This window comes from Anopheles arabiensis, chromosome 2 (genome assembly GCF_016920715.1).
Source record: "Anopheles arabiensis isolate DONGOLA chromosome 2, AaraD3, whole genome shotgun sequence".
Taxonomy (NCBI): Eukaryota; Metazoa; Arthropoda; class Insecta; order Diptera; family Culicidae; genus Anopheles; species Anopheles arabiensis.
Genome location: NC_053517.1, coordinates 67091192 through 67117349, shown reverse-complemented (window position 1 = coordinate 67117349; position 26158 = coordinate 67091192). Strand labels below are relative to the sequence as shown.

The 26158-nt window shown below is 39.9% G+C and overlaps 2 protein-coding genes across 2 annotated transcripts; both read right to left on the bottom strand.

Moving 5' to 3' along the window:
• Positions 1–12957: 12957 nt before the first annotated feature.
• On the bottom strand, positions 12958–14237 carry LOC120893589. The gene is made up of 3 exons (XM_040295570.1): positions 13992–14237; positions 13375–13915; positions 12958–13134 (listed from the first exon to the last, which is right to left on the bottom strand). The coding sequence occupies exons 1-3, from the start codon at positions 14030–14032 to the stop codon at positions 12958–12960; spliced, it is 759 nt and encodes a 252-aa protein (XP_040151504.1). The 5' UTR covers positions 14033–14237.
• An 8258-nt stretch (positions 14238–22495) lies between these two features.
• Positions 22496–24142, bottom strand: LOC120895581. Its single transcript, XM_040299077.1, has 6 exons — positions 24077–24142; positions 23955–24016; positions 23788–23883; positions 23149–23484; positions 22974–23065; positions 22496–22907 (listed from the first exon to the last, which is right to left on the bottom strand). The coding sequence occupies exons 1-4, from the start codon at positions 24135–24137 to the stop codon at positions 23158–23160; spliced, it is 546 nt and encodes a 181-aa protein (XP_040155011.1). The 5' UTR covers positions 24138–24142; the 3' UTR covers positions 22496–22907; positions 22974–23065; positions 23149–23157.
• Between the last annotated feature and the right edge of the window lie 2016 nt (positions 24143–26158).

Sequence of the window (26158 nt, the reverse complement as noted above, 5' to 3'; positions counted from 1 at the left end):
TCTGGTTTTTGCTTCTTTTCTTATCCGGTTGGAGTGGGGAATGAAAGTAAGTTTTGTGTCAAATGTAACACCTAATATTTTCGCTGAGTTTACATTTGGTATGATGTGGTTGTGAAGTTTGATTGGTAGTTTGCGATGAAAGCCCATTTTGCAGATATGAAGGATTTGAGATTTGGAATGGGATATTTCATGACCTGTGCACCGAGACCATTGCCTTATCTTGTCAACTCCTTTTGGAGAAGCTGACGAGACGTGCTAACAGATCTCGATGAAGAGACCAGAATGATATCATTGGCATAGACAAAAGGTTTGATTTCATATGGAATGGAGCAAAACAGAGATTCTATACTGATAAGGAAAAGTGTAGGAGAAAGGATGGCGCCCTGAGGGACACCGTTTTCTAGAGGATATGGATTAGAAACACTATTACCGATTAGGACTCTAAATGATCTGTCTGTAAAAAAAATTGTCTATGAAATTAGTGAGCCGGCCACCAAAGCCCCAAAAAGCTAGTTGAGAAAGAATGGAGTGGCGCCAAGTGCGATCAAAAGCTTTGGAAATATCTATGATGGCAAAGTCTATGTGATGATCCTGGTCTATTGATTTTTGAATAGTATCATCTAATTTGGCAAAATATGTTTCCGTGCCCAACCCGCTCCGAAAAGCGTGTTGGTCAGAGCTAAGCAGGTTTCTGTCTTCTAATTCTTGCGAGAGGCGGCGATTAACCATGCGTTCTAAAACTTTACCCATGCAGCTAAGGAGGGAGATTGGACGGTAGCTATCAACGTTGTTGTTAGGTTTGTTAGGTTTAGGTATGGGGATAGTTAAACTACTTTTCCAATCATTAGGAATATTACCAGAAGACCAAATACTATTGTAAATGTTAAGAAGGGTGGATTTAGATTCTACAGGGAGGTTTTGCAGTAAGGGATATCCTATGTTATCGGGACCAGCAGATCTACCTTTACATTTCCTTAGTGCCCAATGGAGTTCAGTTAATGTGAAAAGACTATTGTATCTATGTTCAGTGGCATCAGGGAAAGAAATTGGAACAGATTCAGTGTTAAGTTTGTGGGTTTGAAAATTACTCGGATAATTGTGTGTGGCAGAAACATCAGAAAAGTGGATGGCAAAGGCTTCAGGTACTTCAGCAGGGGCAATGATAGTGTCCTGGGTTTTGAGAACTATTGTGGAGCTTTGTAGATTTTTACCATTCAAACAACCGACTCGCCTCCACACTTCCTTGCTAGATAACTGAGGATTAATTTCATTAATGAAATTATCCCAGTAATTCATTTTGGCAAGACGAACTGCTTCCTTGGCAAGTCGATTGGCTGTACGATATTCCTCAGTAAAAATGGATGTGAAAAAATTATCCGGATTTTTGCTAGCTCGGCGGAATTTGCGCAAAGCAGCTCTGCGAGCTTTAATAGCTGCAGCAACTGTTGCGTTCCACCATGGTTCACATCTTTTTCCAGGTTTTCCAGTTGTACGGGGAATACTCCGAGAAGCGGCGTATTCAATGCATGCAGTAAAGCGAGTAAAGCGATGAAAATCCCCCTCTCTATTTTCATCAAGTGGAAGATTGAACATTATTTCTCTTTGATATGCTGCCCAATTGGCCTCCTCATATTTCCAGCTGGGGCGGAGAAGTGGCCGCTGGGGATTTAAACTACTGTGGATTAAAAGTGGAAAATGATCACTACCATGAAAGCCATTAGAAACTGTATCTGTGAACTGCTGTGCCATAGAAGATGACACAGCGCAGTAGTCAAGTATGGAGCGTTTGCCGTTTATGGGAGAAATACGTGTAGCGGATTGGTTTGAAATTATTTCCAGACCAATTGTTTCTAAAACACAAGCAATGCTGTTCCCTCTGTTACATGAGGTCGAGCATCCCCAGGTGGTATGTTGGGCATTAAAATCCCCTAAAACAATTAAATTATTATTAATTTGCTGAAAGGTACTAGTGAGATCGGAAATTATTGTAAAAGGGTTGATTGAATGAGAAAGATATAAACATACTATGGAGCATTGCACGGGAGAAGAAATTTCTACAGCTACTGCGGGAAGATTAGTGGATATAGCTATTCTATTTGATGGAATGTGTTTTAAAATGCCTACAGCTACACTATGATGAGGTATGGTTGGGTGTATGTAAGTGTACCAATTGTATCTATTAAGAGGAGAGCTAAGGAGAGAGGGAACTGTCATTACTTCTTGAAGGGTGATTATTGTTCGATCGTGTCTATTGATTAGTAGTTTTAGTTCTTCTATATTTTGGTTCATGCTTCTGATATTCCAGGATAATGCAAATATGGAAGAATAGTTATTCGATTGATATGATGAATTGAATTATGTAGTAAAGGAAAAATGGATAAAAGTTAATGCTTATAATCAGAAGGATATTGTTAAAATTGAAATTATAAATTAATCTACAGATTTCGTGTTAGATCTAAGAGTTTTTTTAGAGGCGACAGAGGGAGAAGGATTGGATGTGGGAGGGTTGGGGGATTGGGATGAGGGAGAGATGGGGATTATTTTTCGGGGTTGGGATTCCTCTTCCGAGCAGGGGGTGTTCTTTTGGTGGGAACGTTTCCGTTTGTTAGTGGTGTTATTTTGTTTTACATGTTTTACTTTTTCTACTTTTTCGTCTTCATTATCTTCTTCAGTTTCTTCTTCAGTGCTTTCTTCCGTGCTTTCTTCCGTGCTAAAATCGTCTAATTCCTCTTCACTTTCATCCTCTTCAATTTCCATTTGAGACTCTATTTTCTTTTTTTCTAAACTCTTTTCAAAATTCTTGCTCATTCTTTTCATAGTTTTATCTTGATCTTCGATTTTTGTTGTTAGATTAGTTACTGTTTGTTAAGCAAAATTATCATTTTTTCTAGAGATTCATTCTTTTTCTTGAGTTCTTCAATTAGGGTGTCTTTTTCATCTACTGTGTGTGTCTGTTGTGCGTATGTGATGCGGTTTTGAATGGGACTAGAATTTGTGGATTGGGTAACATTAGGCAGAGCTTTACGTGCCTCACCGTAAGAACAGTTGTTGTCGATCTTGTACTTGATGACCTGTTCTTCTTGGAGGTAGCGGGGACAGGTACGAGACGTGGTGCTGTGGTTGTCCTTGCAGTTGATGCACACGGGATCTACGGTGCACTCTCCATGCACTCTCCTACGGTTCCACAGTTAGTGCAGGTAGGCGACAGTTTACAGTGAATCTGTGTATGTCCAAACCGTCCACACTTAAAACACTGCATTGCTTTCGTGTAATAGGCTCTTGTTTTCACTTGTAAAGCACCAAGGCGAATAAACTCCGGAATGGAGGTAGCATTGATTCGAAGCAGAAAAATGTTTGTTGGCACAATTTCACCATTCACTTTACGCGTAAAACGCCGAACATTCATTACTTTTTGGTCACTCAAGTTCTCCAAAATATCTTCATCACTTAATCCTTTTAGATCCGGGGCAAAAATTACACACTGAACACTATTGAGGGTCACATGAGGAGCAACTTTCACAAGGGTTCCATCGATTAACTTTGTAATTTTTTGTAGCTTCTCGAAGTGGCTTTGGTTCCTAGTTTTCAGCAAAAGCTTCTTTCCACTGTCGATTTTATGGCCAAACTCACTAAGATCACTGCCAACGGCGTCCTTGATGGTTTTACCTACGATGAACGGGTTTACGGGCAAGACAGAATCATTTGCCATTCGAAACACCAAATACTTTAATTCACCATTCTCAATGTCTTTGTCCATCCACGGGGGCATAGGTCTCACTCTACGAGTGGTCCCGGGAGGGAGAAAATTCCCCCCTAAGGGGGGAGGGTCTGACATGGTGTCGGCCTAATGTAAAAATATCTCTTTTAAAACAACTGTTTATTTCAATTTCAAATCACTGTTTAAATCACAGAATCACCACACCAACAAACACTTCACTGTGATACAGATATTATTCCTAACCACGTAAAACCAGTCCTGAAAAGGACTGCATTGAACAGAGCAGGAGGTATAAGAAATACGTCCGCACACTTCAGCTGTCACGAGATACGATGTTGTTCCTTTGAACTCTGGAAGCTCATGGCTGTGAAATATTTCGCATTCAAACTTGTTGAAACTTTATAAATGAAATATTTCGAATGTTTAAGCGCTGAAATTTTTGGATTGAAATATTTCTTCGATCGGAATCCAAGCGTTTTTCCTGACATTTCTGCTCGCTTTTGGCGGAAAGCGATCAAAAATCCGAGCTACAAAACTGCTCGATTTTGTCGTGCGGGGATATATTTTGAAATTTTCAATGCTGAAATTTCCCGATGCGCAAAGCGATCGAAAACTTCTCAAACTCAAACTGCAAACATATTTCACAGACCATGCGGGACGTCCCAACCCATGGGCTGTGAAATATGTTTGCAGTTTGAGTTTGAGAAGTTTTCGATCGCTTTGCGCAGCGGGAATAAAGACAATCTGCAAGGCGTTCGGCCCTTCGCGGACGTTTGTGGACAACGCCATTCGTAGCGAGGCTACGGGTAAGTCGACCGGTCGTCCGCGAAAAACTACGGCTGACGTTGACGCGCAAAGCACACATCACGAACAGTTAGATGTTATTTGGCAAACCAGGATGTGCAAGTTCTACCGTGGCTTGCGTTGAGTCCTGACCTCAATCCAATTGAAAATCTGTGGTCAATTCTTAAGGACAAGCTCAAGAACCAGCATGCATCATTAGCGGATGACCTATGGGCACGCTGCAAGGATTTGTGGAAACGCATTCCTCTACAAAGATGCCAGAATCTCATCATGGATATGGCTACTCGCTGCCAGGCAGTGAAAGACAATAATGGTCAACACATTGACCGTTAGAATGTGTTTTCGCTCTATGGAACACCGCAACACAACCTCCCAACCACCACTTAACCAGCTCTTTTCAGGGCTACCAAAAAATTTTGAAAAGAACTATCTCTTTCGGTCAGAAAAAAAGTTCCGTTTTTTATGTCAACAGGTATAACGATAAGTCACTGAAAGCCATACTTACTTCACTAGTGGGTACAAGCAGGCCTTGACCGACAGCGGTTGTTGTGCCAAAGAAGAAGAAGATCTCGTGACAACCAGTTGTAAAACATCAACCAGTTGTAAAATGATCCAGTTCTAGTACCAAAATGCGTCCGGTTTTCGATGGTTCCGCTAAAAGCTCAACTGGATTTGCACTAAATGATTGTATCCTAAATGGACCTGTCTTTCAAGATACACTTTTTGATCTAATTGTGAGATTTAGATCGTATACCATCGCGCTCATTGCAGACATCGAGAAGATGTACTTACAGGTATAGGTTCATGAGGAACACACACCATGCAACACATCTGGTAAAGGAGATGTGGATTCCAAGGTATGTGATGCTTCTTCATCAAAACAATGTGCAAATTAATTCTTAGAGATGCTTCCGAAGTAGCTTATGGCGCATGAGTTTACCTCCGAGTATCAAATCGAGAAGGTATAGTCAAAATAGGTTCAATCCTTGCAGCAAAATCTAAAGTAGCGCCACTTAAGAAGTTGACGGTTGGAACTCTGTGCTGCTGTGTTGGGAGCGAAATGTTGGAAAACCGCATGCATCGCCTTAAAACAACAAATAACAGAAAGTTATTTCTGGAGTGACTCTACTAGTGTTGGCCGTTCCGGTCCAAACCTAGTAAAAAAGTTCCGTTCTTTATGTAGGCCGTTCCGTTCCGATCCTTTATACAAAATCGTTCCGTTCCGTTCATTCCGTTCTTTCCGTTCTTTCCGTTCGTTCCGTTCCGTTCCGTTCATTCCGTTCTTTCCGTTCATTCCGTTCCATTCCGTTCATTCCGTTCATTCCGTTCCGTTCCGTTCATTTCGTTCTTTCCGTTCTTTCCGTTCATTCCGTTCCGTTCAATTCGTTCTTTCCGTTCACTCCGTTCCGTTCCGGTCTTTGCCGCTTCAATATTGTTAGCAAGGTGCTATCGTTCGTGCGTTCCGTTCTTTGAAGAAACCGGCTTTGTCCGGTTGTTGCTTGCTACATGCAAGATAACTGTTCACTCTTTCTCGCACACAGTATGTGTTGCCTGTGCACTCTCCCATGCTCACAGGAATATTCATCGCTTCGTACGTATCGTTTATAAAAATCGTGATAAGCGAAACCAAAAATGGTGTTGCATTTGGCATTATGGTGCAATTTGTAACATCTATTCTACTTTTTTGTTATAATTTAGCTTGTCTTAACTAGACAAATAACTATTAAACAAATAATATGGCAGAACGGGTTGGAAAAGATGTATTATAATATGCGAGTATGAACAACGAAAAATAAAATGTATTTATTTTTTATGCCACGATGTCCACATGATCTTGGAACTCGGCATGATTCCAATATTTGGCCATTCGATTTGAAGCATTCTGTTCCATTCGACAACCGTTTGAGTGCCGTGATCTTGTAAACGATTTGTGTGAAAAAACTATTTGTTTTAAATAGTAAGTGAAATTCAAATAATTCGCCAATCTCGTGATACAATCGTCAACTCGTAGCACTGAATAACATCGGCCCCCATACCATACGCTGGGATGATTATCCTGCTATGGGCATTTAATAAGTTACTGATAGCCAAGCCTATTAGCGGTACAGGAAGGCTTTGACCAAAAATGGTCGTCGCATCTAAAAAGTTTAAAAAATGGTAGATAATAAATGCATGCTTGGAGCCGGTCTCGTAGTACAGTCGTCAACTCGTACGACTTAACAACATGCCCGTCATGGGTTCAATCCCCAAATAGACCGTGCCGCCATACGTAGGATTGACTATCCTGCTATGGGGGGAAATCAATTAGTCACTGAAAGCCAAGCCCACAAGTGGTACAGGCAGGCCTTGACCGACAACGGTTGTTGAGCCAAAGAAGAAGAAGAAGAATAAATGCATGCTTAATATTAGCACAGCTGGTACACAGCTTACTGGACATAGGTTGAACCCATCTAGATTTGGTGTCACATATGTCATTAAATTGTCGGTCATTGTTATTGTCATTGTCGGTTAAATAAATATAAACAAAATCAAATTGAAGAAAACCGTATTCAGGTGAGTGTTAGTTTAATTTACAAATTATGTAGAGAACGTGAATGAGTTTGGAATATTAGATTAAACGTTTAACTTTTTTGAAGACGTCTCCAACAAGCAAAAACAATATAGCAAAGCCTATCTAAAATGAATGAGCGATACAGAATTGCGCTGTTAAATTGGACTGAAGCGTGGGCCAATTTCGCTCGTCTTCATATTCTCCAGCAAAGAAGACCGAGAACACGCATTTAGGCAAGACCAATGCTGCTGGAAAGAAATCAGAATGCAAGCCAGTTAATGCGTGCGATTCTGGAGGAAGAGCTTGACAATACCGTAATAAATTTTATGCGGCTAGTGAGAGAGGACTTTGCCTATCTGTTGACGGTTATAACACCCCGCATCCGTAGGCAGGATACTTACATGCGAGATGCTATTATACCAAAAGATAAACTGATTATAACGCTAAGATTTCTGGCTTCTGGTGATAGCTACAAAAACTTGGAATACGCCTATCGAGTAAGTTATTAATTGAATATTGCGAAATTAAAGTAAATTAATTATTGTTGCAATCTTATTTTATCACATCATAGGTATCTGAACAATCGATATCATTGTTCATCCCAGAAGTGTGTAACAGTTTGCTAATTTATCTTCGCAAATATGTAAAGGTTCGTAAAAAAAAATACATTTTTTGCTTATTAGTTCGATACTTATTTTAATTATGTTTCTAAATGTCTTATTACAGCTTCCGTCAACACAGCAAGAATGGCTTACGGTGTCGGATGCATTCAATGCCAAATGGAAATTTCCCCATGCTATTGGTGCCATCGATGGAAAGCATGTTGCCATAAAAGCTCCTGCCAAAAGTGGAACAGAATATTACAACTACAAACAGTTTTTAGCATTGTGTTGTTGGCAGTTGCGGATGCTGACTGCAATTTTATGTTTGTTGACGTTGGGTGCAAGGGTCGCATATCAGACAGTGGAATTTTAAGGACCTCTCGTCTTTATGGTATGCTGGAAAGAAAGGAATTAAATATCCCAGAGGCGGAACCGTTACATCAAAATTCATCCATCAGAGTCCCGTATATGCTCTTGGGAGACAAAGCATTTGCGTTAACGGACTACTGTATGCGACCTTTCGGTGGTGTTACAGAGAGTGGTTCAATTGAACGTCTTTTTAACGAACGTCATTCTCTGGCACGAAGGGTTGTTGAAATGGCATTTGGGATACTCAGTGCAAGGTTTAGAGTTCTTCGTAAAACTATGGAACTAAATCCAGAAATGGCCAGCTTGATAGTACTTACTACAGTATACCTTCATAATTTTATTAGAAGAACTGCATTAACGTGGAGAGAGATGGGATAATGAGGAACTCAACCATAATTTAACTGCTTTGCGTGGAATAGTTCCTCGTACAACCAACGAACTTTTGCAAATCCGTTTACATTTGGCAAATGAATTTGTAAACGGTTCTATATAATATATTGCCTTTAAAGAGGGTTTCATGTGTTCTCATAGTTGTGGGACACTTTTTTGTCACTTCTTCTGGGTAGTGAACTTTATGTTATGGGAATTGGACTCTATGGTACCTTTTTAAACAGACTCATAGGAAATTTCTCTTGGATTTGTACAAAAAAGGGTGCTTTAGAGTCCAATTTCCATCACATAATTTTCATTTCACTACAGAAAGTATGATTTAAGTGTCCCATAACTATGAGAACCCTTGAAAAATCCTGTTATACATAAATATTAATAAATGAAACAAAAGAACATATTATGTCATGTTAACAAATGAGTTTTTATTAATTAAAATTGCTTCTATATTTAGTGATGCAAAAATCTGGAGTCGACACCGCTCTGACTCCGGAAGGTTAGCATTATCCGGAGTCGTTCGGAATCGTCCGAAATCGGTAGGAATCGGAGTCGTCCGGAGTTGGCCTTCGACACAAAGGCCTGTATACGAAGTACACGCGCAAATTGAAATAAAAAAACACAAATGAAATGGCTGTTCAAAAGCCATTTTACCGGACGGATCCTGTTGACTCCGATCAACTCCGTTTCCGGATGATTCCGACCAATTCTAGACGAATCCGGATGACTCCGGACGACTCCGACTCCGCGCAGAACTGGTGATTCGAATTTTGTCGGAGTCGCTATCGTAACAATAGCTGGAGTCGGATCGGAGTCGTGGGTGTGCTCCAAATAGCACCTAACTAATCCTCATTACATGTTTCTGCCATCCTATGTGCTTGTATGTATGTGTATATGAATGTATGTATGTATATATATATATATATATATATATATATATATATATATATATATATATATATATATATATATATATATATATATATAAATATATATAAAAATCTCGTGTCACGGTGTTTGTAGCGAGCAAACTCTGCTGAATCATTTTCAACGAAACTTTGCACACACCTTATGGTGGTATGAGAATAGGTTTTAAGACTTAAAAATCGTTCAGATGTTACACTAAATTTAATTTAAAATACATTTTCTAACTTCCATACAAAGAGAAGGATTGTTGTTGTGTTGTATACAGCACTTTGACACTTGGTGTGAGGTTTCCTGGCGGTTTACACTCGATGATCGGATCCTGAGGGGATACGGGCACGATACAACAATCCCAAGTAACAAAGCAATAATGGAATATTTGTTTTTTTTTTGTTGAATAACTAAGTTTGTCGGGCCAGCTAGTATATATATATATATATTTCATTTCATTTCATTTCATTTCATTTATTTCATACAATATCCGCCATCAAGGCTAAATATAATAGACTTAAAACTAATTTAATACTAACAAATAAACAAAATAATTCATGAAAAACTAAGCCTAACTAACCTAGTCTTGACCTAGCAAAAAAGAAAAGAAAAAAACAAGAGTAGAGCGTAGAGACTATCATAAACTTAACAAAAACAAAAAAAAAAAGAGAGTAATAGAAAACTAAGGAGAATAATTAAAGGGAATTAGAAGAAAAAATACGGTTACGGCAAGAGTTAAGAGAGGAGTCGAAATCAAAGAGATAGTAAAAGTGGTTAAACAACCTGAAACAGGACAGAAGAGGGTCATTGAAAGTATAAAGAGTATGACGTGTTTCAATTGACAGAGGATCACGTGGACGAAGAGAACGAGAGGGAACATACAGCGAGATGGACGAGAGTAAATCAGGAGCATCAGTAGCAGAAAGTAATATGCCACCAATAAAACAAGCCTGAAACACTTGGCGGCGGAAGCTTAAGGAGTGAAGATTGAATAACTGCAATCGCGTTTCATAGGGAGGTAGTGAGGCAGCACCGAACAAACGACGAAAGGCAATCCTGGTAAAGAGGCGCTGAATGCTTTCAATTCTCGAACAGCCATCAATAGTGGGAGGATTCCAGATGATACTTGCATATTCAAGAAGAGGCCTTACCAAAGCACAATAAAGGATTCTTATGATGCTTTGATCTCTAAAAATAGAGGTAAAACGTAAGATAAACCCAAGGGTTCGATTTGCTTTTAGTAGCACCTCATCAATCTGCAGTTTAAAGTTAAGACGACTGTCAAGTATAATACCAAGGTCACGAATGGACATAACACGAGAGAGGGAAGCGCTAGAGAGAGTATAGTTAAATAAAATAGGAGAAAGAGAGTGAGAGAAAGAAATAACAGAACATTTTTCGGGACACAGGCGAAGTAAATTGGATGAACACCAATGAGCAAATGCATTAAGGTAATGCTGAAGACTCATACAATCAGAAGAAGAGGACGCAGGTAAAAAGATTTTGATATCATCCGCATAAAGGAGATGACCATCAGGAGGTAAAACATTACAAACATCATTGATGAACAAAGAAAACAGAAGTGGACTTAGCACACAACCCTGAGGGACACCTGACGTACAAAAAAACTCCTCAGATAAGTACGACCCGGTTTTAACCCTGCATGATCGATTACTTAAATATGAGGACAGCCAGCTAATAATGCCATCACCAAAACCAAGTTTAGACAATTTAGCTAATAATAAAGAGTGAGGTAAACTATCAAAAGCAGCATGAAAGTCGGTGTATATTGCATCAAGTTGGGTACCGGCCTCAAAAGATCTAAAAATATTGGAAATAAAAGACATGAGATTAGTTGAAGTAGACCTACCAGGCATAAACCCATGCTGTTTAGGGCTAATAGCGGAACTACAACTATGAAGTATGGTTGGAAGGATACATAGCTCAAAAGTTTTGGCTGTGGCGCAAGTTTGGGTTATCCCACGATAATTAGAAACAATGCTACGGCATCCCTTTTTGTGTACCGGAAAAAGCCAACAGGATTTCCAAAGAGCAGGAAAAACCCCAAGAGAAAGTGAAAGGTTGAAAATTTTAGCAAGGTGTGGAGCAAGCACGTCCTTACAGTTTATTAAAACAGAGGCAGGAATGCCATCTGGACCAGGAGTAAAAGAACGTTTCAACCCAAATAACACCTGTACAACTGTTTCAGAGCTAACCGAAATATCGGAGAGATTAATTAAGTTCTCTGGCGTGTAGAGTAGCCCACCCTCAATAAGGTTAGGGTCACTAACCGGTGGCTCAAACATTTGGGAAAAATGTGCAGAGAATAGCTCACAGATCTCAACAGGCGTAGAGGCAAGTTCGAGAATCAAGTACCATTTCATTAGGTAACGTATTGCACCCTCTTCGAATCCTAACAAATTGCCAGAAGGATGCTGGATCAGAACGGAAACGCGATTGCAGTCTACTCGAATGGGCCTCAAAACAAGCCCTGTTGTATAGTCGATGCGCAGAGGCAGCGTACTTAAATAAACGAAAGTTGAAAGCAGATCGGTTCAGACGATACCTCCTAAGATATTTCATTCTATCCTTTTTCAGGTTGCGAAGAGTACGATTGGACCAGGGAGGATTAGGAGGGGAACGAAAAATAGGTGTACATGAAAGGAGTACAGAGGTTAACGAAGCATGAAACGATTGGACAGCCTCATCGACCGATGTACATTGATAAAAAAAAGACCAGTCGGAACGAGATAGAATTGAATTAAGTTTACGATAGTCTGTGAGCCGAAAATTATAACGAACTCTCAATGAATTAGGAGCAGAAGGTAATACATTCATAATCCTACTAGCCCTAAATAAAGAAGACGGTAACACAATTTCTAGAGCAGGATGATGGGCATCCTGGGGCAGGAGCAGTGACGAAGCAGGATACACAGAACAACAAGCAGCTGCAGCAGAGTTGGAGAGCACCAGGTCCAAATAATGATTTAAATGGTTATGCACCCCGTTCAGCTGATAGAGTTCATGCAGGTTTAACATATCCAAAAAGCAGGAACTGGATGTATTCGAAGAAATATGTGGCACATAATGTCTTATAGCTGAAGATGAATCTGGCCTTACTGCGGTAGAAAGCGACCACTCTAACGCAGGTTGATTGAAGTCACCCAGAAGGATAAGATGATCATTCGGTTTCATTTGCATGTATGCATCACTGATGAAAGCAGAAAGGGATTCCAAATAGTTGCGGTCGCTGCTCAAATACGGTGGCACATAAACAATCCCCACATAAAGACGAAACTTAGAAAAAGAAACACGTATACATAAAGCTTCAAGCGTGGGTTGATTAATGTTAAGTGCCACAGAAGGATATCGAACGGAACATGCAAGTAGCACACCACCCCCACGCGAACGTTCGTTGTTTAACCTGCTTCGATCACAGCGGTATATGTTGTAGGCATCACTATCAAGGACCATGTTGGATGGAATCGATTCATTTAACCAGGTTTCAGTAAGGGCAAGCATTTCAAACCCTGATTCATTCGCAGAAAGGCGCAATTCATTGTATTTGGTGCGAAGGCCTCGAACATTTTGGTAATATATCACGAATGGGTCTATTAATTGTGAGCTATCCGTTTGGCAAACGGGCGGATCTGTGGTGAGCGGTTCGTGTTGCTGAGATTGGATTGTGATTGAAGCCCCACCCCCGGTGATAACTGAGGCGGTGTGGGAGGAAACTCCAGTTGAATAGCCTCTAGGATCTCGGTCATCTGGGATGGTGATAGAATCAAGCGCTGTGGGGGTGGCGATCGATGTTCCAAAAAATGATCCGGATGAGCGGTAGTTTTTGGCACAGCAGAAGAGCAATTTTCACTATTTGTACGATGCGAAATAAGCTCAGAAGGGTCAAATCGAGCCCTTCCATGTACACGTTGCTTTGGTAGGCCACGAGCAACAAACTCCCGAACAGTAAGTGAAACTGGCCAAATAGTAGACTGCAGCGCAAGCTCCTTAAGAGATTTAGGAACACTCACTTTGAACGATATGAAGGACATCCAGTCCAGGTTCACACCCTTTTTCGTGAGACGGTAAACATTAATATCGTCCGTTGGTAGCACAGCTTTAAGCCACACACGCATATCATCAGCCGAGACATGCGATTTGATGTTCGTGAAGTATAACCATACTTTCTCGGCTATGCCCGTGTTGGTGGTGTTTTGGTTCAAAACAGGATCAGAAGATGCTTGTGTATTTGTTCGATAGTTTCCAGCACTAACATCACTAGTCGGCTTAGTACGATGATTGTAGTGGTTACAGTTGTCAGAATCATCCACAGTGTTGGTATCGTTCGCAGCTTGGATATCATCAGTGAGCTCCGTTGAGTTAGTAAATGTACGGCGAGCGGAAGCTGTTTTAGTCGTTCTGGATGTATTTGTGGCATTGAGCGACGATACATTAGTGGATGTGTGCGATCGCGATGCGTTGCTAACAGACGGCTTAGCTAATATGGGTGTTAGCGCTCGCTTATCAACGAGAGCGAGGATCTCAGGAAGCAAATCGCTCTTGATAGCCGATCTAAGAGAAGAGAGAGATGAGTCAATTGTGGTGAGAATATCTGCTTTCACCAATTCGAGTAGGGCTGCTATCTCACTTGTGAGAAGTGAATTTGTGCCAATGCGAAACTCGTGACATGTTTTGCACAACCACAACAATTGATTATTACGCCCAAGCTCACGAGTAGAATCACGGGACAACCCCGTGCAATGGGTGTGATGCTTGGAACCACAAACACCGGCACAGGACACCGAATTAGCACTATCGGTGGGTGCATTGCAGGTTGAGCACTGCATAACGATGACTCAGCACAATCTGATGAGTGACAGGAGCAGAAACGAAGCCAAACACTTTCTTGGCAAAAATGTTGAATAAACAGAAGCAGCTTTATATTAATCGAAGGCACGCACTAGCCAGTACGAACAACTCAGCAGCACCACTGTTGCAAATGTTGAGATTCCAGAAATAACACGGCAAAACAGCGTATAAAATCAGGAGCACGAGGCAGGCACATCCACTCAGTTTGACAGTCAATCTCTCTCTCAAATATATATACTCTCATATATATATATATATATATATATATATATATATATATATATATATATATATATATATATATATATATATATATATATATACTAGCTGGCCCGACAAACTTAGTTATTCAACAAAAAAACAAATATTCCATTATTGCTTTGTTACTTGGGATTGTTGTATCGTGCCCGTATCCCCTCAGGATCCGATCATCGAATGTAAACCGCCAGGAAACCTCACACCAAGTGTCAAAGTGCTGTATACAACACAACAACAATCCTTCTCTTTGTATGGAAGTTAGAAAATGTATTTTAAATTAAATTTAGTGTAACATCTGAACGATTTTTAAGTCTTAAAACCTATTCTCATACCACCATAAGGTGTGTGCAAAGTTTCGTTGAAAATGATTCAGCCGTTTCGGAGTTTGCTCGCTACAAACACCGTGACACGAGATTTATATATATATATATATATATATATATATATATATATATATATATATATATATATATATATATATATATATATATCTATATCTATATATATATATATATATACCTACATACATACATTCATATACACATACATACAAGCACATAGGATGGCAGAAACATGTAATGAGGATTAGTTAGGTGCTATTTGGAGCACACCCACGACTCCGATCCGACTCCAGCTATTGTTACGATAGCGACTCCGACAAAATTCGAATCACCAGTTCTGCGCGGAGTCGGAGTCGTCCGGAGTCATCCGGATTCGTCTAGAATTGGTCGGAATCATCCGGAAACGGAGTTGATCGGAGTCAACAGGATCCGTCCGGTAAAATGGCTTTTGAACAGCCATTTCATTTGTGTTTTTTATTTCAATTTGCGCGTGTACTTCGTATACAGGCCTTTGTGTCGAAGGCCAACTCCGGACGACTCCGATTCCTACCGATTTCGGACGATTCCGAACGACTCCGGATAATGCTAACCTTCCGGAGTCAGAGCGGTGTCGACTCCAGATTTTTGCATCACTAAATATAGAAGCAATTTTAATTAATAAAAACTCATTTGTTAACATGACATAATATGTTCTTTTGTTTCATTTATTAATATTTATGTATAACAGGATTTTTCAAGGGTTCTCATAGTTATGGGACACTTAAATCATACTTTCTGTAGTGAAATGAAAATTATGTGATGGAAATTGGACTCTAAAGCACCCTTTTTTGTACAAATCCAAGAGAAATTTCCTATGAGTCTGTTTAAAAAAGGTACCATAGAGTCCAATTCCCATAACATAAAGTTCACTACCCAGAAGAAGTGACAAAAAAGTGTCCCACAACTATGAGAACACATGAAACCCTCTTTAAAGGCAATATATTATATAGAACCGTTTACAAATTCATTTGCCAAATGTAAACGGATTTGCAAAAGTTCGTTGGTTGTACGAGGAACTATTCCACGCAAAGCAGTTAAATTATGGTTGAGTTCCTCATTATCCCATCTCTCTCTCCACGTTAATGCAGTTCTTCTAATAAAATTATGAAGGTATACTGTAGTAAGTACTATCAAGCTGGCCATTTCTGGATTTAGTTCCATAGTTTTACGAAGAACTCTAAACCTTGCACTGAGTATCCCAAATGCCATTTCAACAACCCTTCGTGCCAGAGAATGACGTTCGTTAAAAAGACGTTCAATTGAACCACTCTCTGTAACACCACCGAAAGGTCGCATACAGTAGTCCGTTAACGCAAATGCTTTGTCTCCCAAGAGCATATACGGGACTCTGATGGATGAATTTTGATGTAACGGTTCCGCCTCTGGGATATTTAATTCCTTTCTTTCCAGCATACCATAAAGACGAGAGGTCCTTAAAATTCCACTGTCTGATATGCGACCCTTGCACCCAACGTCAACAAACATAAAATTGCAGTCAGCATCCGCAACTGCCAACAACACAATGCTAAAAAACTGTTTGTAGTTGTAATATTCTGTTCCACTTTTGGCAGGAGCTTTTATGGCAACATGCTTTCCATCGATGGCACCAATAGCATGGGGAAATTTCCATTTGGCATTGAATGCATCCGACACCGTAAGCCATTCTTGCTGTGTTGACGGAAGCTGTAATAAGACATTTAGAAACATAATTAAAATAAGTATCGAACTAATAAGCAAAAATGTATTTTTTTACGAACCTTTACATATTTGCGAAGATAAATTAGCAAACTGTTACACACTTCTGGGATGAACAATGATATCGATTGTTCAGATACCTATGATGTGATAAAATAAGATTGCAACAATAATTAATTTACTTTAATTTCGCAATATTCAATTAATAACTTACTCGATAGGCGTATTCCAAGCTTTTGTAGCTATCACCAGAAGCCAGAAATCTTAGCGTTATAATCAGTTTATCTTTTGGTATAATAGCATCTCGCATGTAAGTATCCTGCCTACGGATGCGGGGTGTTATAACCGTCAACAGATAGGCAAAGTCCTCTCTCACTAGCCGCATAAAATTTATTACGGTATTGTCAAGCTCTTCCTCCAGAATCGCACGCATTAACTGGCTTGCATTCTGATTTCTTTCCAGCAGCATTGGTCTTGCCTAAATGCGTGTTCTCGGTCTTCTTTGCTGGAGAATATGAAGACGAGCGAAATTGGCCCACGCTTCAGTCCAATTTAACAGCGCAATTCTGTATCGCTCATTCATTTTAGATAGGCTTTGCTATATTGTTTTTGCGTGTTGGAGACGTCTTCAAAAAAGTTAAACGTTTAATCTAATATTCCAAACTCATTCACGTTCTCTACATAATTTGTAAATTAAACTAACACTCACCTGAATACGGTTTTCTTCAATTTGATTTTGTTTATATTTATTTAACCGACAATGACAATAACAATGACCGACAATTTAATGACATATGTGACACCAAATCTAGATGGGTTCAACCTATGTCCAGTAAGCTGTGTACCAGCTGTGCTAATATTAAGCATGCATTTATTCTTCTTCTTCTTCTTTGGCTCAACAACCGTTGTCGGTCAAGGCCTGCCTGTACCACTTGTGGGCTTGGCTTTCAGTGACTAATTGATTTCCCCCATAGCAGGATAGTCAATCCTACGTATGGCGGCACGGTCTATTTGGGGATTGAACCCATGACGGGCATGTTGTTAAGTCGTACGAGTTGACGACTGTACTACGAGACCGGCTCCAAGCATGCATTTATTATCTACCATTTTTAAACTTTTTAGATGCGACGACCATTTTTGGTCAAAGCCTTCCTGTACCGCTAATAGGCTTGGCTATCAGTAACTTATTAAATGCCCATAGCAGGATAATCATCCCAGCGTATGGTATGGGGGCCGATGTTATTCAGTGCTACGAGTTGACGATTGTATCACGAGATTGGCGAATTATTTGAATTTCACTTACTATTTAAAACAAATAGTTTTTTCACACAAATCGTTTACAAGATCACGGCACTCAAACGGTTGTCGAATGGAACAGAATGCTTCAAATCGAATGGCCAAATATTGGAATCATGCCGAGTTCCAAGATCATGTGGACATCGTGGCATAAAAAATAAATACATTTTATTTTTCGTTGTTCATACTCGCATATTATAATACATCTTTTCCAACCCGTTCTGCCATATTATTTGTTTAATAGTTATTTGTCTAGTTAAGACAAGCTAAATTATAACAAAAAGTAGAATAGATGTTACAAATTGCACCATAATGCCAAATGCAACACCATTTTTGGTTTCGCTTATCACGATTTTTATAAACGATACGTACGAAGCGATGAATATTCCTGTGAGCATGGGAGAGTGCACAGGCAACACATACTGTGTGCGAGAAAGAGTGAACAGTTATCTTGCATGTAGCAAGCAACAACCGGACAAAGCCGGTTTCTTCAAAGAACGGAACGCACGAACGATAGCACCTTGCTAACAATATTGAAGCGGCAAAGACCGGAACGGAACGGAGTGAACGGAAAGAACGAATTGAACGGAACGGAATGAACGGAAAGAACGGAAAGAACGAAATGAACGGAACGGAACGGAATGAACGGAATGAACGGAATGGAACGGAATGAACGGAAAGAACGGAATGAACGGAACGGAACGGAACGAACGGAAAGAACGGAAAGAACGGAATGAACGGAACGGAACGATTTTGTATAAAGGATCGGAACGGAACGGCCTACATAAAGAACGGAACTTTTTTACTAGGTTCGGACCGGAACGGCCAACACTAGTAGAGTCACTCCAGAAATAACTTTCTGTTATTTGTTGTTTTAAGGCGATGCATGCGGTTTTCCAACATTTCGCTCCCAACACAGCAGCACAGAGTTCCAACCGTCAACTTCTTAAGTGGCGCTACTTTAGATTTTGCTGCAAGGATTGAACCTATTTTGACTATACCTTCTCGATTTGATACTCGGAGGTAAACTCATGCGCCATAAGCTACTTCGGAAGCATCTCTAAGAATTAATTTGCACATTGTTTTGATGAAGAAGCATCACATACCTTGGAATCCACATCTCCTTTACCAGATGTGTTGCATGGTGTGTGTTCCTCATGAACCTATACCTGTAAGTACATCTTCTCGATGTCTGCAATGAGCGCGATGGTATACGATCTAAATCTCACAATTAGATCAAAAAGTGTATCTTGAAAGACAGGTCCATTTAGGATACAGTCATTTAGTGCAAATCCAGTTGAGCTTTTAGCGGAACCATCGAAAACCGGACGCATTTTGGTACTAGAACTGGATCATTTTACAACTGGTTGATGTTTTACAACTGGTTGTCACGAGATCTTCTTCTTCTTTGGCACAACAACCGCTGTCGGTCAAGGCCTGCTTGTACCCACTAGTGAAGTAAGTATGGCTTTCAGTGACTTATCGTTATACCTGTTGACATAAAAAACGGAACTTTTTTTCTGACCGAAAGAGATAGTTCTTTTCAAAATTTTTTGGTAGCCCTGAAAAGAGCTGGTTAAGTGGTGGTTGGGAGGTTGTGTTGCGGTGTTCCATAGAGCGAAAACACATTCTAACGGTCAATGTGTTGACCATTATTGTCTTTCACTGCCTGGCAGCGAGTAGCCATATCCATGATGAGATTCTGGCATCTTTGTAGAGGAATGCGTTTCCACAAATCCTTGCAGCGTGCCCATAGGTCATCCGCTAATGATGCATGCTGGTTCTTGAGCTTGTCCTTAAGAATTGACCACAGATTTTCAATTGGATTGAGGTCAGGACTCAACGCAAGCCACGGTAGAACTTGCACATCCTGGTTTGCCAAATAACATCTAACTGTTCGTGATGTGTGCTTTGCGCGTCAACGTCAGCCGTAGTTTTCGCGGACGACCGGTCGACTTACCCGTAGCCTCGCTACGAATGGCGTTGTCCACAAACGTCCGCGAAGGGCCGAACGCCTTGCAGATTGTCTTTATTCCCGCTGCGCAAAGCGATCGAAAACTTCTCAAACTCAAACTGCAAACATATTTCACAGCCCATGGGTTGGGACGTCCCGCATGGTCTGTGAAATATGTTTGCAGTTTGAGTTTGAGAAGTTTTCGATCGCTTTGCGCATCGGGAAATTTCAGCATTGAAAATTTCAAAATATATCCCCGCACGACAAAATCGAGCAGTTTTGTAGCTCGGATTTTTGATCGCTTTCCGCCAAAAGCGAGCAGAAATGTCAGGAAAAACGCTTGGATTCCGATCGAAGAAATATTTCAATCCAAAAATTTCAGCGCTTAAACATTCGAAATATTTCATTTATAAAGTTTCAACAAGTTTGAATGCGAAATATTTCACAGCCATGAGCTGTGAAATATGTTTGCAGTTTGAGTTTGAGAAGTTTTCCATCGCTTTGCGCAGCGGGTCATTTATAAATTTGCAACAAGTTCCCGCACGACAAAATCGAGCAGTTTTGTAGCTCGGATTTTCGATCGCTTTCCGCCAAAAGCGATCAAAAAAGCGAGAAGAAATGTCAGGGAAAACGGTTGGATTCCGATCAAAGAAATATTTCAATCCAAAAATTGCAGCATAGAAAATTTCGAAATATTTAATTCATAAATTTGCAACAAGTTTAAATGCGAAATATTTCACATCCATGAGTCGTGAAATATGTTTGCATTTTGAGTTTGAGGAGTATTCGATCGCTTTGCGCAGCGGGTCTGCTCGCTTTTTCGATCTCTTGTGGCGGAAAGCGATCGAAAATCCGAGCTACAAAACTGCTCGATTTTGTCGTGCGGGGTTCTCACGAAACAGCCCCTGAATGTGTTTCCGCTCCTCTGGTGTGCAGTGCTTACATGATGATCTTGTGGAATTATTTAACAGCAACCTTAAACCTTGACCACTGACTGAAGAATGAAGTGCCAAATGATTTGGCTCTCCTTTTATACTGCAGCGACACGTCATCGGCACTCGTAACTCAGGATAGTAGTGCACCAAAAATGGGAGCATAAAAGGCAAAAATTGGCGATTGAATCTTCAGTACGCCTCGCCCTCATTCGTGATCGTCACAGTCAAGTTCCAGAGTTCAAAGGAACAACATCGTATCTCGTGACAGCTGAAGTGTGCGGACGTATTTCTTATACCTCCTGCTCTGTTCAATGCAGTCCTTTTCAGGACTGGTTTTACGTGGTTAGGAATAATATCTGTATCACAGTGAAGTGTTTGTTGGTGTGGTGATTCTGTGATTTAAACAGTGATTTGAAATTGAAATAAACAGTTGTTTTAAAAGAGATATTTTTACATTAGGCCGACACCATGTCAGACCCTCCCCCCTTAGGGGGGAATTTTCTCCCTCCCGGGACCACTCGTAGAGTGAGACCTATGCCCCCGTGGATGGACAAAGACATTGAGAATGGTGAATTAAAGTATTTGGTGTTTCGAATGGCAAATGATTCTGTCTTGCCCGTAAACCCGTTCATCGTAGGTAAAACCATCAAGGACGCCGTTGGCAGTGATCTTAGTGAGTTTGGCCATAAAATCGACAGTGGAAAGAAGCTTTTGCTGAAAACTAGGAACCAAAGCCACTTCGAGAAGCTACAAAAAATTACAAAGTTAATCGATGGAACCCTTGTGAAAGTTGCTCCTCATGTGACCCTCAATAGTGTTCAGTGTGTAATTTTTGCCCCGGATCTAAAAGGATTAAGTGATGAAGATATTTTGGAGAACTTGAGTGACCAAAAAGTAATGAATGTTCGGCGTTTTACGCGTAAAGTGAATGGTGAAATTGTGCCAACAAACATTTTTCTGCTTCGAATCAATGCTACCTCCATTCCGGAGTTTATTCGCCTTGGTGCTTTACAAGTGAAAACAAGAGCCTATTACACGAAACCAATGCAGTGTTTTAAGTGTGGACGGTTTGGACATACACAGATTCACTGTAAACTGTCGCCTACCTGCACTAACTGTGGAACCGTAGGAGAGTGCATGGAGAGTGCACCGTAGATCCCGTGTGCATCAACTGCAAGGACAACCACAGCACCACGTCTCGTACCTGTCCCCGCTACCACCAAGAAGAACAGGTCATCAAGTACAAGATCGACAACAACTGTTCTTACGGTGAGGCACGTAAAGCTCTGCCTAATGTTACCACACCTAATGTTACCATAATGTTAATCCACAAATTCTAGTCCCATTCAAAACCGCATCACATACGCACAACAGACACACACAGTAGATGAAAAAGACACCCTAATTGAAGAACTCAAGAAAAAGAATGAATCTCTAGAAAAAATGATAATTTTGCTTACACAAACAGTAACTAATCTAACAACAAAAATCGAAGAATATTTGTTTTTTTTGTTGAATAACTAAGTTTGTCGGGCCAGCTAGTATATATATATATATATATATATATATATATATATATATATATATATATATATATATATATATATATATATATATATATATATATATATATATATATATATATATATATATATATATATATATATATATATATATATATATATATATATATATATATATATATTGTGTATTGTGCCGCTTTCGAAGAACTAACAAATATAGATGAAATATAAAGCCACGAACAAAAAAGGCAATAGCGATTTATTTATCAAATGCAGAAAAAGAACGGAAATTCATCGCGCATTGGCACAATCCTAAAAATGCAGATTATTCTGATGAAGCCAAGCTCCGTGATTGACATGAGTCTTATCATTTTATTCCCGAGGATCGTAGCCTTCTTTCTCAACGAAGCGCGCAACATTCTCTTCTGCAATCATGCACTGGAATCTCACTATCATCGCTTTCTGTCGCTTCGGCGAACAATCCAGCATACCAGCGTACAGTGGTGCCAATTTATTCTCCTCCCCAGCCGATCGCAATTCCATAGAAGTTTGCGAAACATTCGTTAGCGCCGCCAACACTTCCTCATTGTATTTCAAATTGGCTTCATACCAACCACGCTTGGGAGCAAGTACTGGTAGCGTGTTGTCTTCCAACTAAAAACGAAAAAAACGTTACTAAAATAGTTCTATCTTACGATAATCCTTCAAAATGTTTCTTACCGTATCCATCCTTGCGCCACCCTCTGTAGTTGCTTGGAGGAATGCCATTGCTTCATAAGCGAACCACTTGGGTCGATAAACCTCGGCAGATCCTGAAATATGAACAAAAAGTTTAAAATGTTATTAATAAAAAAATCAAATAAAGATCAATAAGGATAAATTAGTGAAACTTTACCAGAACCGGTCACAAGGCTGCTCTCATAGAGCTTCTTGTAGCGCCTGTAGGATCCGTGGAGTGACCGCCACTTCTCTCGTACAGTGGCGGTTGGAATTCCAAGATCTTGCCCAATCGTCTCCCAAGCTTCTTGTAGTGCCTGTAGGATCCGTGGAGTGACCGCCACTTCTCTCGTACAGTGGCGGTTGGAATTCCAAGATATTGCCCAATCGTCTCCCAAGCATCGAGTTGCTTGTTGCGGTTTTTATAATTGCTATCGCTCCTGTCCCAAAGGCAATTATTTTTTTCTACACTGCTGATTAAATTTAGCACAATTTCTTGTGGCATTTCAATAGTCTGAAATATAATTATAAATTTCAATTAATAAGTATGTCTACCCTTTCCTAATTCTAATAAATCTGACCCGAAAAATACTGACAACTGATGATTAAACAAATACTACCAAATGATGATAATGCATACATATACAAGCCATTGATTTATTGATGCTATGAATAAGATTAGCAAGTGAAATTGGTGTCACTAAAGCGAGATTACAAATCATGCTATAATAAAGATACAGTGACAGGTACAAAAGCTAATACACTAAAAGCAATCATATACAAAAATACATAAACATTGCAATCTAATGTTCAATACCTTGAATGCTACTTCCTGTAGCGTTTCTTTTCGATTAGAGGCCATTGTTTGATCCGGCAAATCGCATTCGTCATGGGCACACGTTTGTCGTTTCAACTAGTGGAGCAGACGATTGGATAGGTGGTCCCAATATATTGTGCACAGCCGTGTCTGTGAGCTATACTTACCTTCTTCTTTTCTATTTTCCCACGTATCAAACTCGTGTTTAGGGCCATCTTCGTGCAGACACCTATTAAAAAACAACATTAGAAACTATTTTCATGGATTTAAAACAATAAAAACATCTTACTTTGATATTTTTTTCTCTTCACAAAACGCACGAGCTTCCGTCCAAACAATCCGGTAAACATGTAAACAAAACGGTAATGACAGTTCAAGAGCTATCGCGCGGGACGAGTAGCTTTGTTTGCAAAATTGAGCTACTTTTGGAACTGTCGCGCGAGACGAGTAGCTCTGTTTGCAAAATTGAGCTACTTTTTGTAGAGCGCGACGTCGTCGCGCGCGACGTTGTCGCTGTATTTCTATTTGGACGGTAAGTTGGCAACCAGCATACCCGGGTATTCTATACATTTTGTATGGAGAATGACGTTTCTCTTCTTCCTCTTTTCGTATTGTGCTTATTCTCGAGTCAAATTCAAGCGATTCCAAATTTCAATTTGACCGTTAAATTTATCCTAAAATGAAAAAAACTTAATGAATAAATGAAATAGAAGAGAATATATGATCGAGATTACTTGCTCACAGCAATAAAATATAGAAAGCAATGTTTACCTATGAAAACCGTGAATTTTTTGCGTCAAAACGTGTGGAATACTTGGGTATGTCGGTTGCCAACTTACGTGTGTTAATCTGGTTGCCATCTCTACGGTTAAACACGAAGCACCGGTAACGAGCGTAGCACCATCAGCAGCAACAACAATAAATACATGCTATGTATTTTTAAACAAGGTACCGTAAATATTCAATTTTACTGATGAGGCTGCATTAATATGCAAAAACTATTCAAAATAATATAAAAATAAGATATAATTTATGAACAGGTGAAACAGTTCAACAAATGTTATACGCTTTGAGCGTTAACAACATTAAGGGATAATACTGAGGAAATATACCACGAAATACAAGAACTCCTACGAAAGCACGAATCGTCTATTAAAGATGAAATATCAACAAAGCTATTTGAAAAGAGTAGATACCAATGCTACGAAATAAATAAGTGCATAAAAATACATTTCGAGCGACACCGAAATACAGTCTGTTTCGTTGTACAGATCATCGTTAAATACAGTCTGTTCCCGAGTTACGCGGTTTCTGCGTTCCCAACGAATCCGCGTAACTCGAATATCCGCGTAAGTCGATTTTCACATTGATTGACTAAAATTCTATTGATTACTCCGAGTTTTTGATTAAATGTAGTACTTTTATACACTTTATCATTTATTTGTTATGATTCGTGCAGAAAATTCTAATATTTCTGGCTTTTAAGCGGTTTCAATTTGTTAGCAAAAATGCAATTTATACCTATCTTGAAGCAAATTGTATTGATTTGACATTTAATCTGTTAAATTTAGAAAACCGCGTATCTGCGAATCCGCGTAAGTCGAGAACCGTGTAACTCGGGAACAGACTGTACGACATTATCAGAGTGTTATGCAGGCGTTTTAGGGCGAGGCGAGAAGTGAGCCAACCTGCCCAAACAGTTCGGCTCCTACTCAGCGAGCCGAGAGGCCACTCAGCACGATCGAAAGGACGATCGTGCTCTCTTGGAAACAGGCGGCCGAGCGGGACGGTCACACAAAAAGGGCACTTAGCATTAATAAATTATATAGATGTATTATTTTAGGTAAAATATCATTTGGCCAATCCCCCGCAATATCACAAAACAGAGAACCAATTTGACAATATAAACTAAACTAGACAAAATGGCTAACATTATGGAATTAATAATTCCGCACGCAATTCTTCTCGCTAAACTCTATAAGCTAGGATTTCCCTGCTCGCTCGTACAGTGGCTTAAGTCTTACCTAATTAATCGCACATACATCGTGAAAATTGATAAGCACATGTCCAAAGCAATAGTCAGCAGCTCGGGTGTGCCACAAGGAAGCAATATTGGCCCGCTTCTCTTCATATTGTTCATCAACGATGTTACTGTCGGGAGGTAAAGCGAGGGTATCAGTCTGTTTGCCGACAATGCAAAATTTTTTGCGCCTATTCACAACACAGGTGATTGTACATTGCTGCAAGACTGCATCGAAATTTTCTGTTCGTGGTGCAAGCGTAATGGACTGACTATCTGCATCGAGAAATGCTACTGTGTGTCTTTTAGTCGATGCAGGAGCCCAGTCACTGGTACACTGGTGGACATAAA